The 16,795-nt window shown below is 43.5% G+C and overlaps 1 protein-coding gene across 2 annotated transcripts in view; it reads left to right on the forward strand.

Annotated features, from left to right (window-relative positions):
* GAB2 (GRB2 associated binding protein 2) overlaps window positions 1-16,795 on the forward strand; it is a 200,602-nt gene that overhangs the window by 167,333 nt on the left and 16,474 nt on the right. For both annotated transcript variants that reach the window (XM_061628982.1, XM_061628983.1), the window contains exons 3-7: window positions 3,060-3,300; window positions 10,886-11,466; window positions 14,167-14,261; window positions 15,453-15,735; window positions 16,026-16,116. In XM_061628982.1, coding sequence (XP_061484966.1) covers window positions 3,060-3,300; window positions 10,886-11,466; window positions 14,167-14,261; window positions 15,453-15,735; window positions 16,026-16,116 — 1,291 coding nt within the window. The remainder of the gene's footprint in view (window positions 1-3,059; window positions 3,301-10,885; window positions 11,467-14,166; window positions 14,262-15,452; window positions 15,736-16,025; window positions 16,117-16,795) is intronic.

Consider the following 16,795-nt stretch of genomic DNA (forward strand, 5'->3'; position numbering starts at 1 on the left):
AGCTGCCTCTTGAAGGCCTCCAGTGTCGGAGAGCCCACTACCTCTCTAGGTCATTGGTTCCATTGCCGTATGGCTCTAACAGTTAGGAAGGTTCTCCTGATGTTCAGTCGAAATCTGGCTTCCTGCAACTTGAGTCCATTATTCCGTGTCCTGCACTCTGGGACAATTGAGAAGAGATCCTGGCCCTCCTCTATGTGACAACCTTTCATGTACTTGAAGAGTGCTATCATATCTCCCCTCAGTCTTCCCTTCTCCAGGCTAAACATGCCCAGTTCTTTCAGTCTCTCCTCATAGGGCTTTGTTTCCAGTCCCCTGATCATCCTCATTGCCCTCCTCTGAACCTGTTCCAGTTTCTCTGCATCCTTCTTGAACTGCGGAGACCAGAACTGGACGTAGTATTCCAAGAAGGACCTCAAAGGAGGGCAGACAGAATGAGAGGGCCCATGGCTTATTACTCAGGCATCAGTAATGCATCCTACTGGAACAATTAGACTCTTTCAGAACACTAATCCATAACTGTCATCATGGGGACCATCAGTCCTCTTAGCTATCCTGGAGGCCTCAGCCCTGCATTTGTCTGTTGCCCCAATGCATTGTGGGAAGCTGGGCCCTCCAGGGCACCCATTTAGAGCACTATAAATGTTCAGATGCCGCTCACAGTGTTTTGTGTGAAGGCTTTTTACTCTAGACCACCTTCTAAACTTCACCCTGAGAACACTGTTCTTTAAATGGCTTTTAAATGCTTTTAGCAAGTGGCCTGTGTGATCTTTTTACTCAGTTCCTCAGCTTGAAAGCAACTCTGAAAAAGGCGCACACACAGGGAAAGACTTTAGAGGGGGAAAATAACTTGGCTGAAGGAGTTGAATTGCTTTGAAAAGTTTTGACTGAGATTGTGCACACCAGCAGTTTTCAGACTTATTACCTTCAGGGCAGGCTGAAGACATTCTGCTGCCTGAAGTGAAGGAAAATATGGCGCCTCCCCAATTCCATGTACAAAACCCAGACTAGCAGTTGAATCTTACTGGTGTCTCCAAATAGGGCTGGGAATGCCCCCAATCTTAAGCCCTAGATGGCCACTGCCAGTCAGTGTAGACATTATTGAGCTAGATGGGCCAATGGCCTAACTTGGTATAAGGCATATGTAACTAGCATCACTTGTAGGCTAGCATTGCGCTGAGCATTGTGGGAAATAAAAATGGTGACCTCTAGTTGGCAACTGCCAAGAAAATCACTTGAAGTAATTTTTGAGTAAAATCATGTGATTTTATGGGTAAAACAAGGAAGGAAAAAGATAAATAGATTTGAGCTGGAATGGGTGCTTCCCTGCTGCTATTAAGCAAGAGTAAGTTGGACAGTGAAAAAAATGGATGAGAAAGATCAACTCATTTGAAATGTGGTGTTGGAGGAGAGCTTTGCGGATTCCATGGACCACGAAAAAGACAAATAATTGGGTGTTAGAACAAATTAAACCAGAACTGTCACTAGAAGCTAAAATGATGAAACTGAGATTTGAGATTTTTATTGAACTGTATTTATCGTAGCTATTTAGTTTGCTTTTTTGGTTTTAACTGAAGAAATATGACAATATTATGGATGCTTTTTGGATAAATGTACTAGTTAAAATATTTTTGTTACACTTCTAGTATAAGGTATGAAGGTAATATGTATTTGCATTTATTATGTAGCCACAGCACTTTTATCAAGCTGTGAGTACCAGGGCCTCAATTTTTTTTTACCAAAAAAGCAGTGTTAATATGTAATCCATGTTTGTAAATAAAGTCTCTGTTGGAATTTCAAACAATAACGAAGGAAAGAGAGAAAAATTACCTGAAGGACTATTGCTGAGGAGCCAAGCAGGGGAGGGCTATTGCCTTTCTGCCCTGGCCGTGGGCTTCCCAGTGGCATTTGTTTGGCCACTGTTGGTAACAGCATGCTCAGCTAGATGGACCACTGTTGGGGTCTTCTTATATCCTTAAGAAGGAATGGTTTGGGACCACGTTAACCTGAAGGACTGCCTCTACCAGGGATGGGGGATCTCTGGCGCGCGTGCCAAAATTTGGCCTGCCAGACCATTTGGGGGGAAGCCACATCCCCTTGCCCTACATCTGATGCCATACAAGATGTCAGGTAAGGGGCGGATAAGGGCGGGGCTTCAAAGGAACAATCAGAAGCTTAAAATGGGCTCCTGGTTCATCCTTTGCGGGAACAAGGCACACTTCCAGATGGGCAGTAGGGGTGTTCCTTGCTGAAGCAGGTGGAAGCAGTTTCCATTCAGTGGAAACTACTTCTCCCTCCCCGCACGGCACCTTTAAACTTTGGAAATCTGACATTTAGAGGAGCCACGTGCGAAGGGAGTAGCGGTTTCCCTCTCGTAGAGCAAGGCATGCCCCTACTGCCCTCCAGCTGATGGGCAGATGGAGCCTTGCTCTAACAAAGAAACAATCAGAAACAAGCTGCTTCCAAAGGGCTTTCAAACAGCCCAGCGCTGCACTTTGAAGTCCTGACAATTGCTGTGAATCAAATGATTGACCTACTTGTCATGTTTGGCCCACCAAAACATCTGAGAACCTCTTTTCTGGCTTTCCAGTGAGACCCATTCAGCTGGCAGGTACAAGGGGTAAGGCTTCTTCAGTGATGGCCCCACACCTTTGGAAGCCCCTCCCCAGGAAGAGATACAGGGCCTCATCACTTCTTTTAAAAAAATCTCTGGAGACTCATTTATTCAAGTCTGAATGTGGCTGAATTGTGCTGCACTTGAAAAAAATCTTTAGCTGTTGCTGCCTTGTGTGTGTGTGTGTGTATGTTCAGTAATTGTGTTTTCAAGTGTTTTAGAGTCTTGCAAGCCACCTTGTAAGGGTCACTGTGCCCTGAATGGTGGGTTTAAATTTTTAAAAAATAAATAACTGAAATAAAATAAGAGGAACACTGGCATGATGTATTTTGTGTTTGTTGTACTGCAGCTCCAGAAAGTGTCTTCATAAGATTCTTGCACTGTAAATCATCATAATCACAATAATGTTTTAATGGTCGCAATAACTCTCTTAATTCTTCCTGTGCAGATTCTTTAAGAAACATTCCTGCTATGAGTCATGGTCCACGCTCATCCCCAGCTGAGCTGAGTGGCTCCAACCAACGGCTGCTGCGAGAACGGAAGTCGTCAGCACCTTCGCACTCTAGCCAACCCACCCTCTTCACATTTGATTCACCTGCTAACCATATCCGGACCACCCTTTCTGCCAGTGCCCCCCAGGACTATCTCTTTCTACACCAGTGCATGAGCAGGAAATCAGAGAACACCAGGTAGGCATGGAACTTTTTGGTTAGGGAGAAATTCTATTCAGTTTGGATTTAAAGGTGAACGTTTTGGTGAAGGGCTGCAGCTCAGTGGTAGAACATCAGCCTTGCATGCAGAAGGTCCCAAGTTCAGTTCAGTCCCTAGCGTTTCCAAGTAGGGCTGAAAGGGACTCCTGCCTAAGGGTGGAATCCTCTCCTTTATGTTTTATTTTTAAGTGTGGCCCCCTGATGGCTGTTAATAATCTGATTCCTTTTTCCTCTGATATCTTTCCATTTTTCTGATCTCCTCCGATTTTTTATTTTTGCTTTGCAGAGAATTATCGATATTATATTCACTGCTCATTCACGAGTCTCCAGTGGTATCAATCTTTATTCTGAACTCTGTAATTGTTGCCTGTTTATATTCATTTTCTTTTTTTTTTTTTTCAATAATTTTTATTCAGATTTTCATAAAACATACAAGACGAAATCATAAAACATTCGAAGACAAAAAACAAAATCAAAAATAGTTAAACAAAAAGAAAAAAAGAAAAAAAAAACAAAAATAAAAAATAAAGAGTAAAATATTGACTTCCCATTTGTCAAAGATCAAATCAGTTATAAGTCTATAATATATAACAATCCTGTCTCTTAAGTCATATTATAAAATCACTTTCCTCCAGTAGTTATCTTACTTAATCATCAAATCTCATAAACATTACTTTATTCTTTCCACAAAAAGTCAAAGAGAGGTTTCAATTCTTTAAGAAATATATCTATCAATTTTTTTTCCAGATAAGCATATCGATTAATCCATCTCATTACTAATTATGATAATCTTATTGTCATAACCATAGTCAAAATAAACATTTCAATTAATCCATCACATCAGAATCTGTTAGGTTCAATAATTTCAGTAGCCATTGTTCTATTATCCCTATTAGTTCCATTTTCCATCTTCCATCTTCAGTAGTCTTGTTAAGTCCAATAATTTCAGTATCCAATCTTCCATTATCAGTATTCCATAATAATCTTGCTGTCAAAGCCATAGTCATATAGTAAGAGTCTGATGGGAATTACCTCTATCCCAAATATTTTCTTGCCATCCATTCTGAATAGGTTGCTGAAATACTGCTGTAAAATCATATCTCTGTTCTTTTTTTCAAAATACACTGGGTCATCTCTTGAAAGTTTTTCCATTGTCACATGGCTGCAGTTAATTCCATAGATTTTCTCTATATTGGGCTCCATCACATCATTCCAGTCCAGAAGATTATCCATGCCATTGATAACTTTATCTCTAGAATCTTCATTAATTTCTTCAGAGATAACATTGAGTTCCAAACAATAGATTTTATTTCTAAAGTCCATAGACTCCAAATCTTGTTCCTGTTCCACGTTTGTTCCAATCTCCGGGATCTCCTCTCTCACAGGGACCCCTGTTCCAGTCTCCAGGGTCTCCTCTCTCACAGGGACCCCTGTTCCAGTCTCCAGGGTCTCCTCTCTCACAAGGACCCCTATGTCTTTAATCTCCTGTGTCTCCAAACAATAGATTTTGTTTCTAAAGTCCATAGACTCCAAATCTTTTTCCTGTTCCACGTTTGTTCCAATCTCCGGGGTCTCCTCTCTCACAGGGACCCCTTCCAGGGTCACCTCTCTCACAGGGACCCCTATATCTTTAATCTCCTGCTTCATTTTACTCAATTCAATTTTCAGCTCCTTACAACCCTGTCGCAGGTTTTGTTTCGTTATCTCAATCTCATCCATTATTTTCTGAAACATAGTTATTTCCAGATTCTCAGCCACTTTCTTAATTGCCATTTTAAAAGAAAAATATAGGAAAACCACTTCTTATTTCAGCAACAATTGGGTTAATACTCCAAACTTGGTGACATCACAGTATAAACAGAGCAGACAGCCTTATCTCTCCATGCTTAAGTAAACAAAATGTAGTTCCCAGGATCGAAACAATTAATGGCGGTCGTCAGGAAACAGATTCGTCAAAATAAAATAGACCAAAAAGAGAGTAGTCTCAGACAATATAATATTCTTCAAAATAAAAATCTGGAATAGAAATCCCTCTTCTGTGTATATCTTTAGAATGCAAATCCAGGACAGCTTTTTGCAACAAAAACAGAGATAAGCTATTAATTAGTGAGTAGCAGAGAGAAGTTATAGCTCCCCAGTGAGATGTCAAAAACCGATCAATCTGGCAAATCTCTTTTAAACAGCAACAATTTAAGTCAAGTAAAAGAAAAATATAGAAAGAAGGGTGCTTGCCTGTTAGTGCGTTCTCTCTTAGAAGATAAGATGAACGTTCGCTTTATCAGATAGAGCTTGTTGTTGAAAATCCGTCCCACCTTCGTCGGCTGGACCTCGTCCCATAAATTAATGAGATCTGGTCGTCCCAACAAAAATAGGCTTTGAGGTTAATCTCTTCGTTTCTCCCTACCCGGGAGAAGTTTAATCAGTCAAAAAAAAAAAAATCTGACTGATATATCTGAATAAGCTTCTTTTGAGGCAGGAGCCCGTCTCAAAAGCAGGCACAGGCTAAGTCACCCTTCCCGGACAGCCCTGTTTATATTCATTTTCAAGTGCGTTGCAGAGCAGTTTAAGGCAGATAATCAAGCCAGTTTCTTCCCCCCTGCTGCTTATAACTAACACCTCATTACCCCCTGCTGCTTTCTGTCTGTCAGTTACAATCAACACTTCATTGACATCAGTGAAAGGGAATATGCAGTTGAAGAGCTCACATAGAAAGTAGATTGATAAAAGTATCACTCACACTATCGATTTCAAAGCGAATTTAAAAAAAACGAATTGGAAAAAAAGAAGAAGAATCAATCGGAAACCAGGTGTGGAGAATTGCTGCTTCAACATTCTTCCTGCAAAGATAGAGAATATCAGAAATATTAATCCAATGGCAAATCCGATTGTTGCAGAAACTGAGCCCACCGCTACTCCTGCCTGCAACCCTGGGGAGCTGCTGTGAGTCAGTGTAGACAGTACTGAGCTAGATGGACCAATAGGCTATTGAATCAGTGACCTCCAATAGCATCTGTCGTGAACCACCTTTTACTTTGTTCTTATTGCATTGTTCTCGTATTTGCATTATTCTTGCTGCATTGTATTTTTACTGTATATTTTTACTGGTTATTTCTTATGTAATTTGTTTTGGTAATCTGTGTTAATATGTTGTTCACCACTTTGGGGGCCTTTTGACCAAAAAGTGGTATATAAATAAACTATAATTGTAATTGTACTGCCTTCAAGTCAATTCCGACTTATGGTGACCCTATGAATAGGGGTTTCATGACGCTGAGAGGCAGTGACTGGCCCAAGGTTACCCAGTGAGCTTCATGGCTATGTTGGGATTTGAACCCTGGTCTCCCAGGTCATAGTCCAACACCTTAACCACTACACCACACTGGCTCTCAAATACACTATAAACTAAACTAAACTAAAAATCTTGTTCAAAGTATGATAACCTCAGTTTCATCATTTTAGCTTGTAGTGATTGTTGTTGTTATGTGCCTTCAAGTCGATTACAACTTATGGCGACCCTATGCATCAGCGACCTCCAAGAGCATCTGTCATGAACCACCCTGCTCAGATCTTGTAAGTTCAGGTCTGTGGCTTCCTTGATGGAATCAATCCATCTCTTGTTTGGCCTTCCTCTTTTTCTACTCCCTTCTGTTTTTCCCAGCATTATTGTCTTTTCTAATGAATCAGGTCTTCTGATGATGTGTCCAAAGTATGACAACCCCAGTTTCATCATTTTGGCTTCTAGTGACAATTCTGGTTTAATTTGATTTAATACCCAATTATTTGTCTTTTTTGCAGTCCATGGTATCCGCAAAGCTCTCCTCCAACACCACATTTCAAATGAATTGATTTTTCTCTTACCCACTTTTTTCACTGTCCAACTTTCACATCCATACATAGAGATTGTGAATACCATGGTCTGAACGACCCTGACTTTGGTGTTCAGTGATACATCTTTGCATTTGAGGACCTTTTCTAGTTGTCTCATAGCTGCCCTCCCCAGTCCTAGCCTTCTTCTGATTTCTTGACTATTGTCTCCATTTTGGTTAATGACTGTGCCAAGGTATTGATAATCCTTGACAAGTTCAATGTCCTCATTGTCAACTTTAAAGTTACATAAATCTATTGTCATTACTTGAGTCTTCTTGACGTTCAATTATAGTCCTGCTTTTGTGCTTTCCTCTTTAACTTTCAACAGCGTTCATTTCAAATCTTACTGGTTTCTGCTAGTAGTATGGTATTGTCTGCATATCTTAAATTATTGATATTTCTCCCTCCAGTTTTCACTCCTCCTTCGTCTTGGTCCAATCCCACTTTCCGTATGATATGTTCTGGGTATAGATTAAACAAGTAGGGTGATAAAATACACCCCTGTCTCACACCCTTTCCAATGGGGAGCCAATCGGTGTCTCCATATTCTGTCCTTACAGTAGCCTCTTGTGCAGAGTATAGGTTGTGCATCAGGACAATCAGATGCTGTGGCACCCCCATTTCTTTTAAAGCATTCAGTGCTTGGGTAACAAGAAGAAAATATTGCCATCGTGTAAATAAGATCCTGTGGTCATTGTATACATAGTGCCGCCTACTGGTGAAGAAACATAGGGCAGCTAAACATAGGAACCTGCCTCACACTAAGTCATATCATGGGCTTACTATCTGTATTGGCTCTAGCCCACAATTGCTTACACTGACTGGCAGCAGGTCTCCTGGGCTTCAGACAGGGGGCATTTGCAATCTTACCAAGAGTTGCCAGGAATTAAACAAGGGACCTCCTACGCACAGAGCAGATGCTCCTGAGCCCCAGCCCTTCCCCAAAGCATCCAGTTAAATTCCCAAGAACTCCACAGTCCACCAACTAGAACCAGGAGCAGAGCAGAGGCTGGGGGCCAGAGCCAGATGCAAAATGGTGGTTCAGGGGACAGAACCAATTGCCTGCCTCATCCCATGAGCCACACATTGGAATAGCCTGCATATTCGAGTACAAATCTCCATCTGAGTTAGACTATTTGTGTTAGAATCCCTAATCTGTACTAAGACTAGGGTTGCCAGGTTCATGGCCTGAGACTGGTCCTGTATCTTTAGGAGAAGAGAAAGTCAGCCAAGTGCAGGTGTGCTTGCAGCACTATAACAGGAAAAACCACAAGGTGGAATTCTCCCTTCCCCCTGCACAACTTTTAAAGATACAGAAGACCTCTTGGAGGCTGGGCCTGTGCAGCTCTAGTATAACAGCATGCTACCAAGTACACATAGTGTAATATTATTTCTTACATATATTTTGCCATAACTTTACTATGGATCTTAGTGGAAAGAAGGGCTCCTAATTCTGTGTGAACTGATTTGGTATGATTATGTTTATTGGCTAAAACAAAGGAAATATATCCCAATGCAACGTACATGATGATAACAGACTGATACCAGAAAAAATGGAATGAAATGCAGTAACCCTGATAGGATAAAGAAGACTGAAATAGAAATATAAAAAGGCAAAATGTGTTTCTACCAAAAGGTCTTCTTCAGTGGTCACTAATATATGGGTTTTTTTAAATTATCCCAATTTGTTTGTTATCATTATGATTATTTCCAGTCTCCCCAGAGGTTGAACATGTGTTTGATTCATGTTGGGAAAATCGGAAATGAGCTTGTCAGGAAGCCTCCCTTGCACTTGTTTCTCCATCTCATCAAATCATGCCAGAACACTGTGGAAGTTTGCTCTGGGGAAGTTAAGAGGGGGGTTCCCATCGTAGATCTGGTAACTGGGAAGGAGCCCAAAGGGCGATGGATGACAGCTGGAGAGGTACCAAAAGTGTGGCATGCCTGAATCAACAGCTGGATTCTCCGTGAGCCCAAGGGCTTTCCTGAGTTCAAGAGAATTTCACCCCTGCATCTGTCTTCCATTAATAATTAAAAGCAGACTTTACTTCAGATGGAACTAATGGAAGGTCATTTTAAAAGACACCTGTCATTTGGAACTCTCCAGGAGTCCTGGAGGTATATTATGCTGCCAGTGTGTGAGTGGAAGAGACTTCCAATGGAACTTCCCCTACCACTCCACATACACCCCTACAGGCCCGTGCACCCCCAAAAAATCTGCTACAGGGGGATGGGGGACCTTCTAGACCAGATTTCTGGGATGTGCAGGGGGTGGAGAGGAAAGAGAAGTCACATTGTATGAGCAGAAGTCCACTTTGGGGAAGGGCCGTAGCTCAGTGGGGGAACACAAACTGGGCATGCAGAAGGTCCCAGGTTCAATCCCTGGTACCTCCAGATAGGACTGGGAGAGAACTCTCCCTGAAACCTTGGAGAGCCACTGCCAGTCAGTGTAGACAATATTGAGCTAGATGGACCAATGGTCTGACTCAGTATAGGCAGCTTCCTATGTGCCTACTTGCGCAGCAGTGGATACAATCCCACATTGCTTTGGCTGTTTGGATGACAGAGTGAGCTTACATCCCCATCTCATCTGTCTCTCAAAAAAAGTGTGTGTGTGTGCATGCGTGCATGCACGTGTGCACATTAAAATCTGTGCGTAGATCCTCCTGGTAGTGCTGTAGCCGTTTGAGATACGTCCTGCAGCAGACCAAGGGAGGGCTTTCTTGGTGGCAAGCACCCGATTTATGAAACTCCTTGCTCTCTGAAATATGGCCAGTGCCAACTCTTACAAATCTTTGGTGCCAGCTGAAGACCCACCTTTTCACTTAGTCATTTGCTGGAAGTTGTTGCTTGGCCCTGTTTGTCATTACTATTTTAGTTTTCTTCTGCTGAGAGTCCTATGATAACGTTTATTTATAATGTTTTCTTGTATGTCTTGTGTGTATTTATTTTTCTGTAACCTGTTCTGGAATTGCTATTGCAATAAAGAGAGGATAATAAATATCCCAAGGTGCTAATCTTCATTGTTGCCAATGCTACAAATTTCTGTTCTTAGCAGTTGTGTGAGCCAAAACAGTTCTTCAAATTTTATAGGCCACTGGTTAGAGTGTTGGACTACGACCTGTGAGACCAGGGTTTGAATCCCCACACAGCCACGAAGCTCACTGGGTGACTTTGGGCCAGTCACTGCCTTCAGCCTCAGAGGAAGGCAATGGTAAGCCCCCTCTGAATACTGCTTACCGTGAAAACCCTATTCGTAGGGTCGCCATAAGTCGGGATCGACTTGAAGGCAGCCCATTTATGTGAGGCTGAGAACTGCACATGAGAACACATCACACAGACCTTACTGCTTAACACTCTGGCTTCATCCTGTTCTGTTCTCAGTTGGGGTGGTTAAACTCCTGGCTACGATCCCGCATTTGGGGTCTGAGAGATTGCTGAGGGCCTCTCCCCATTTACGTTTTATACCAGATTAATTCTTACAGCATTCCTTCAAGAATCATGGAAATTATAGTTTGCGAAGGTACTAAGGATTCTCTGGCAGATGCCCCCCTACCCCTCAACTGAATTACATTTTCCAGTTTCCCTAGGTAGACAGGAAAACTAACTATAATATGCGGCCTTAGATGTGTCCATATATTACTCAGTGTCCAATCTTACCTCTGCTTCCTTGTTCCCCTGCCACTTGTCATTTTAGGAGCGCTAGTTTCTCTCAAGCCACGAGATCCTCGTTCTTCATGAGAAGCGACCCGTCTGTTCAGAAGCTCTCTCAGGGGAACGGGCACTGTGTAAACGGAGTGGGTGGGCAAGTGCACGGCTTCTACAGCTTGCCCAAGCCGAGCCGGCACAACTCGGAGCTAAGAGACAGTGCTTACGACCTTCCAAGGAGTTTTGGATGCTACGCCCGCACCAAATCCAGCCACACAGGTTCCGAAACGGATAGCGAGGAAGTGTATACCTTCAAGACCCCCAACAACACCCTTTGCAAAGACTTTGGAGAACTTTCTACTGACTCTTATGACGTCCCTGGCACCCCTTTGTCGATTTATCAGATCCCAAGGACATTCACACTGGACAAGAACCACAACGCCCTGGCGGTGGCCTCCAGTGAGACACCTGCTCCTCCTCCTCCAAGGCCTCCTAAGCCAGGGCAGGCAGAGTCACGGTGGGGCAGTCCTCAACAGCGCCTGCTAGACAGCGAGGGCATGGGCCCAGTTGCCGCCACCATTCCCAGAAGGAATACATTGCCCGCCATGGTGAACTGCAGGCTGCATCGAGGTGTGTACTAGGCAGTTGGCATTGGAGGATTGTTGGTGGCTATCTAGGGCAGTCTGCGTGGAGGGAAACACTCTTCCATCTCATAGAATCATAGAACAGTAGAGTTGGAAGGGGCCTCTAAGGCCATCGAGTCCAACCCCCTGCTCAAGGCAGGAATCCAAATCAAAGCAACCCCGACAGATGGCTGTCCAGCTGCCTCTTGAATGCCTCCAGTGTCTGAGAGCCCACTACCTCTCTAGGTAATTGGTTCCATTGTCATATGGCTCTAACAGTTAGGAAGTTTTTCCTGATGTCCAGTCGAAATCTGGCTTCCTGCAACTTGAGCCCATTATTCCATGTCCTGCACTCTGGGACGATCGAGAAGAGATCCCGGCCCTCCTCTATGTGACAACCTTTCATGTACTTGAAGAGTGCTGTCATATATCCCCTCAGTCTTCCCTTCTCCAGGCTAAACATGCCCAGTCTCCATCACATGGAAACGGATTTCCTATCCCAGAAGCAACTTGCTGCAGAAACAGAGGTGGGACAAATTTGTTCCCAATGATTCTCCTGAGGGCCAGACCAGCCCTACCATTAGGCAGAGTGAGGCAAGAAGTGGTGGCAACTTGCAGAAGGACAGAGCTGTATGGATCGTGTGACCTGGCCTGTGCTCCCTAAGTCTGTTGCCCTCAGGTGTAGTGTAAGATATTGTCCAATCTCTAGTATTGAAGGAAAATTGAACTGTCAGCCTGGTTGACTTCTAAACATGGGATGGGTGGGTGGGTGGGTGGGGGACATCATCTTGTCCTTTGCGTCAGGCAGCAAAAAGTCTTGGGCCAGCCCTTTCTGGCTGAATTTTGATATAAAATGGACAAAATGCCTATACACAACCACTCACTGTTCTCCAGACACTGGACTGAGTGCAACAAATGTACTTTGACATACAAAACGACCCTCTAACCTGTCAACTTCCAGTAAAGAGTTTCTAGTTCTGGAGCATACTTACTCTAGAATACCATTAGTGTGAAATACAGACACACACATTTACATATGACTTCTACATTACATGCAAAATCAACAAGAAGTTGCTTTAAAACAGGGATAGGGGACTTGTGCCCCAGCAGACATCATTGGACTACAAGCACCTTCAGCTGCAACCAGCGTAGCCAATGGTCAGGGATGATGGGAGTTGTAGTCCAACAATATCTTGCGGGGGGCACAGGTTTCCCTTCCCTGCATTAAAGGGTGGAAGAGATACCTCTCTCTGTTTCTTACAACTTGAAAACACTTTCCCTTTCAAGGATAAACAGATATTTCTATCAAACTTTAAAAAGCAGGGAAATTGGGCAGCTATAGTTAATGTACCAGGGGAGCAGGAGACCTGACCTCCTCTCTTGAGATATTGTACTGCCCTACAAATTTGTCAAAATGCACGTTACCAAATTCTTCCAAGCTACACAGAAAGTGGACTGTACTGTGAAACACCAACCCAAATTGTGTTTGCATTTTTACAAATTTGTAGGGCAGCACACTATCTCAGAGAGGAGGTCAGGTCTCTATAGCTGTCCAGTTTCCCTGCTTTTTAAAGTTTGATAGAAATACAGGTATGTTCTTAAACCGCAAGGATTTTTTGCCTATTAGTGAATATACTGCTTAATTGCCACAGTGGCTTCTATGTGGTTTACAGTTACAAAAAATATACAGACGCGTATTTAAAACACACAGTAAAACAATTCCATCAAAACATTAAAATGAAACATCCACAATTAAAATCAGTAATTAAACAAGCCTATTAAAACAGCACAACAATTAAAACAGCAATTAGATCTAGTAGACCAGGAGGTTCGAGCTAAGAGCTCAGGGGAACACTTGTCCAAAGAGGCGTGTTTTCAAGAGCCGGTGGAATGCCAATACTGATGGGGCCTCTCATATTTCAGTAGGGAGATCATTCCACAAGACTGGTGCCACTGTGAAAAAGCCTGCCTCTGTGTTACCACAAGTCGATAATCATCGGGCCATGGCAAACTAATTCCATTAGTTGATCTTAAGGCCCTTACCTGGCCAATGTGGGGGAGGTGGCCTTTTTGGTAACCTGTCTGGAGTTCTTTAAGACTTTATATGTAAATATAAATGTAAATATGTAAACCACCCAGAGAGCTTCAGCTATGAGGCGGTATATATGTGTAATAAATGATAGATAGATAGATAGATAGATAGATAGATAGATAGATAGATAGATAGATAGATAGATAGATAGATAGATAGATAGATAGATAGATAGATAGATAGATAGATAGATAGATAGACAGACAGACAGACAGACAGACAGACAGACAGATAGATAGATAGATAGATAGATAGATAGATAGATAGATAGATAGATAGATAGATAGATAGATAGATAGATAGATAGATAGATAGATAGATAGATAGATAGGAAGACCTTAAACCACACATGCTCCTCATCCTCTGGATCGCTGCAAGGGAGGGACAGGCTTATACTAATGTCGCTTGTGGACAGAAATGGCCTCCCCAGGCTTCTTCCATATTGGGGGATGCCATGGGCTGAACAGGTTCATCCAACCTTCATAAAGTCCGCACTCTAGGGCTTTAGGACTATGTGTGTCCATCTAAAAGGCACTAGGAGCACCCATTGAGTTGCTCTTCTGAATCAATCTGGTTTATTGTTCATGAACTGTAATTTTATGTCATTTATTTCAGCTTCGTCCTGCGAGACCTATGAATATCCCCAGCACAGCAGCAGCAGTGCTGTTCAGTCCACAGAATCTGTGAATGTTGGGTTGAACTCGTATCTGGTGAGCTCTTTAGCTGCCTCTTGTTCATTCTCTTAATTGCCTGCCTGGTGGGAGGATATTACCCTTATCTGGAGCATGTTTTTAAATCAGTCCATGATTAAAATTTGTAAAGCCAGATAACATTTCTTGGGGCAAGCAGAACTGGTCCACTTGCTGTTCCCAGTCTAGAATCTGGTTCATGACAGATGCCACATCCATACCAGACATTTATTCCACTCTAAACAGTCATGTCTTCCCCCAAAGAATACTGGGAAGTATACTTTGCTAAGAGTTCTGAGTGTTCTTAGGAGATTCCTTTTCCTCTGGCAGAGCTCTAATGGCTAGAGTGATTTAACAGTCAGCCCCTCTTCCCAGAGCATTGTGGGAACTGGAGCTCTATTAGGGGAATAATGATCTCCTAACAGTTCTCAGAACCCCTCACAAACTACGCTTCCCAGGATTCTTTGGGGAAAGCCATGACTGTTTAATGTGGAATAAATGTCTGGTGTGGATGTGGCCAGAAACTGCCTATATATGGGGAGGGACCTTCTTCAGCCTGAGGGCCGCATGCCCTTCTGGGCAACATTCCAAGGGCCACACGCCTGTGCTGGGTGAGGCCAGAAGCAAGTGGGTGGTGCAACAAATGTGACTTTTACCTTTGTACAGTAGCCTCTCTGTCCTTCATCCAGACAAGGAAGAGGCATTGTCAAGAGTTCAAGGACACATGGCAGCCAGGCAAAGCACCTGGATGCACAGTGGAGTCATTGCGGGGTATAGCTTGGGGGGAGTTCTAAGGGCCAAACAGAGAGGCCTGAAGGGCCACATTCAGCCCTTAGGACTGAGGATCCCCACCTTGCTATGTACAATTAAAATTAGCCAACGGTAAGTGTGGGGAGAGATTAAAATGCATGCCACTGCAAGTCTACCTCCTGTTCCTCTGGGAATTGTTCTTCATTTTCTGCCTTCTCCCATTTGCCTCAGCTTCTGAGATTTTTTCAGGCAGCGTCCACGCATTTCCAAGCTTTTCTCTGGAGTCCTAAGGACTAGCAACTTGAGGTGTTTTAATAATTAAATAAATTTGGGGTTCTCATAAAGCTGCTCTACAGCAATTCTGAAGACCTCCACTTACCTAGAAACTGAGCATTGTTTCTATGGGGCCTTTCCCATCTGACTCTGCCCTTATTTAAATTTTGCCGCCTTCTCCCTTCCCAGCAAAACAAAGCTACGGTGTCTCGATCGCACAGTGCCGACTCAGAGGACAACTATGTCCCCATGAACCCAGGTTCTTCAGTCCTGCTCAACACAGAGAGGCCGAATGACAACTCCCAGCACCTCTACATCCCTATGAGCCCTGGGCCTCATCACCTGGACTTGATGGGGATGTCCTCTTCTACTTTACCAGTTCATAAAGGTAGTAGCAGTTCCCAGCTGCACAGGCGGATGAGTGAAATCCAGCCTCCACCCGTCAACCGCAACCTCAAACCTGATCGCAAAGGTAAGCCCCTTCTCCAGCCAATGTTGGCTTTGGGTTTTGGAGTGCCCTTGGACAAGAACACCGTTTGTGGGGTCCCCTCTCTCAGTGAGTCTACCTTCTCATGGCAGTGGGCCCCCTGCTGGATGGTGGGCCCCTGGCAGATGCCCAACCATGCCAACTCTTGATGCCTGCTCCTGCCCCTCAGCCTCTTCTCAGTGTTCAAGGGGGAAATGATGATTTTCATCAGTCCACTCAAAGAATCCACTAAACAGTTGTTCAGCTGTCTTGACTCAAATTTATTTCTGCTCCAGCAAAGCCAACACCACTGGACTTAAGGAACAACACAGTCATTGATGAGCTTCCCTTCAAATCACCAGTCACTAAATCCTGGTCCAGGCCTGGGTGAGTACGAGGTCAGCTAGTTTTGCTTTGTTTTTAAATTCCTCCCATCCCTTGTCACACACCAAGAGTGACTCTCAAAGCAACCAACCTCCTTCAATGAAGGTCATTATGGCTATGCGTATGCCACAAGCAGCTAGCTGGAAAATTCTGGAATGTTCTCCTTGAAAGAGAGTAAGGGCCCTCACTGGGCCCAACAGAGGGCTGAATAAATGTATGACGACTACTGTGTTGTCTCTTCAGGTCTAGAAGGATACGTATAGGAATTGAGTTGAAGCTGATCCGGTACCTTTGGACCAAGCTTGCCCTGCTGCCAGAGATCTGGAGCTGGGCTTAAGCTTTGCAGTCACTGAGAGTATTGGGCTGCCAATGTTACATGTAAAGTCTGTTTTTATGATGTTTTATTCAGTGCTTTCGTTTGCCGCCCTGAGCTCCTACTGGGAGGAAAGGCAGGATATACATCTAATAAAAAATCATAAATAAAGATAAGAAACTCAGTTATAGTGAATTGGGCTATTGGCCCATCTATCATAGTAGTGTCTACTCTGACTGGCTCTGAGCAGAGGGTTGTTTTTTTCTCTCAGCCCTGACAATGTGATGGTTTTAACTGGAGAATTCAGGAACTGAACCTGAGATCTTCTGTCTGTAAAGGATGTGTTTTAAAATTGAGCTATGATCCCCC

The sequence above is a fragment of the Rhineura floridana genome, chromosome 5 (assembly GCF_030035675.1).
Source record: "Rhineura floridana isolate rRhiFlo1 chromosome 5, rRhiFlo1.hap2, whole genome shotgun sequence".
Lineage (NCBI taxonomy): Eukaryota > Metazoa > Chordata > Lepidosauria > Squamata > Rhineuridae > Rhineura > Rhineura floridana.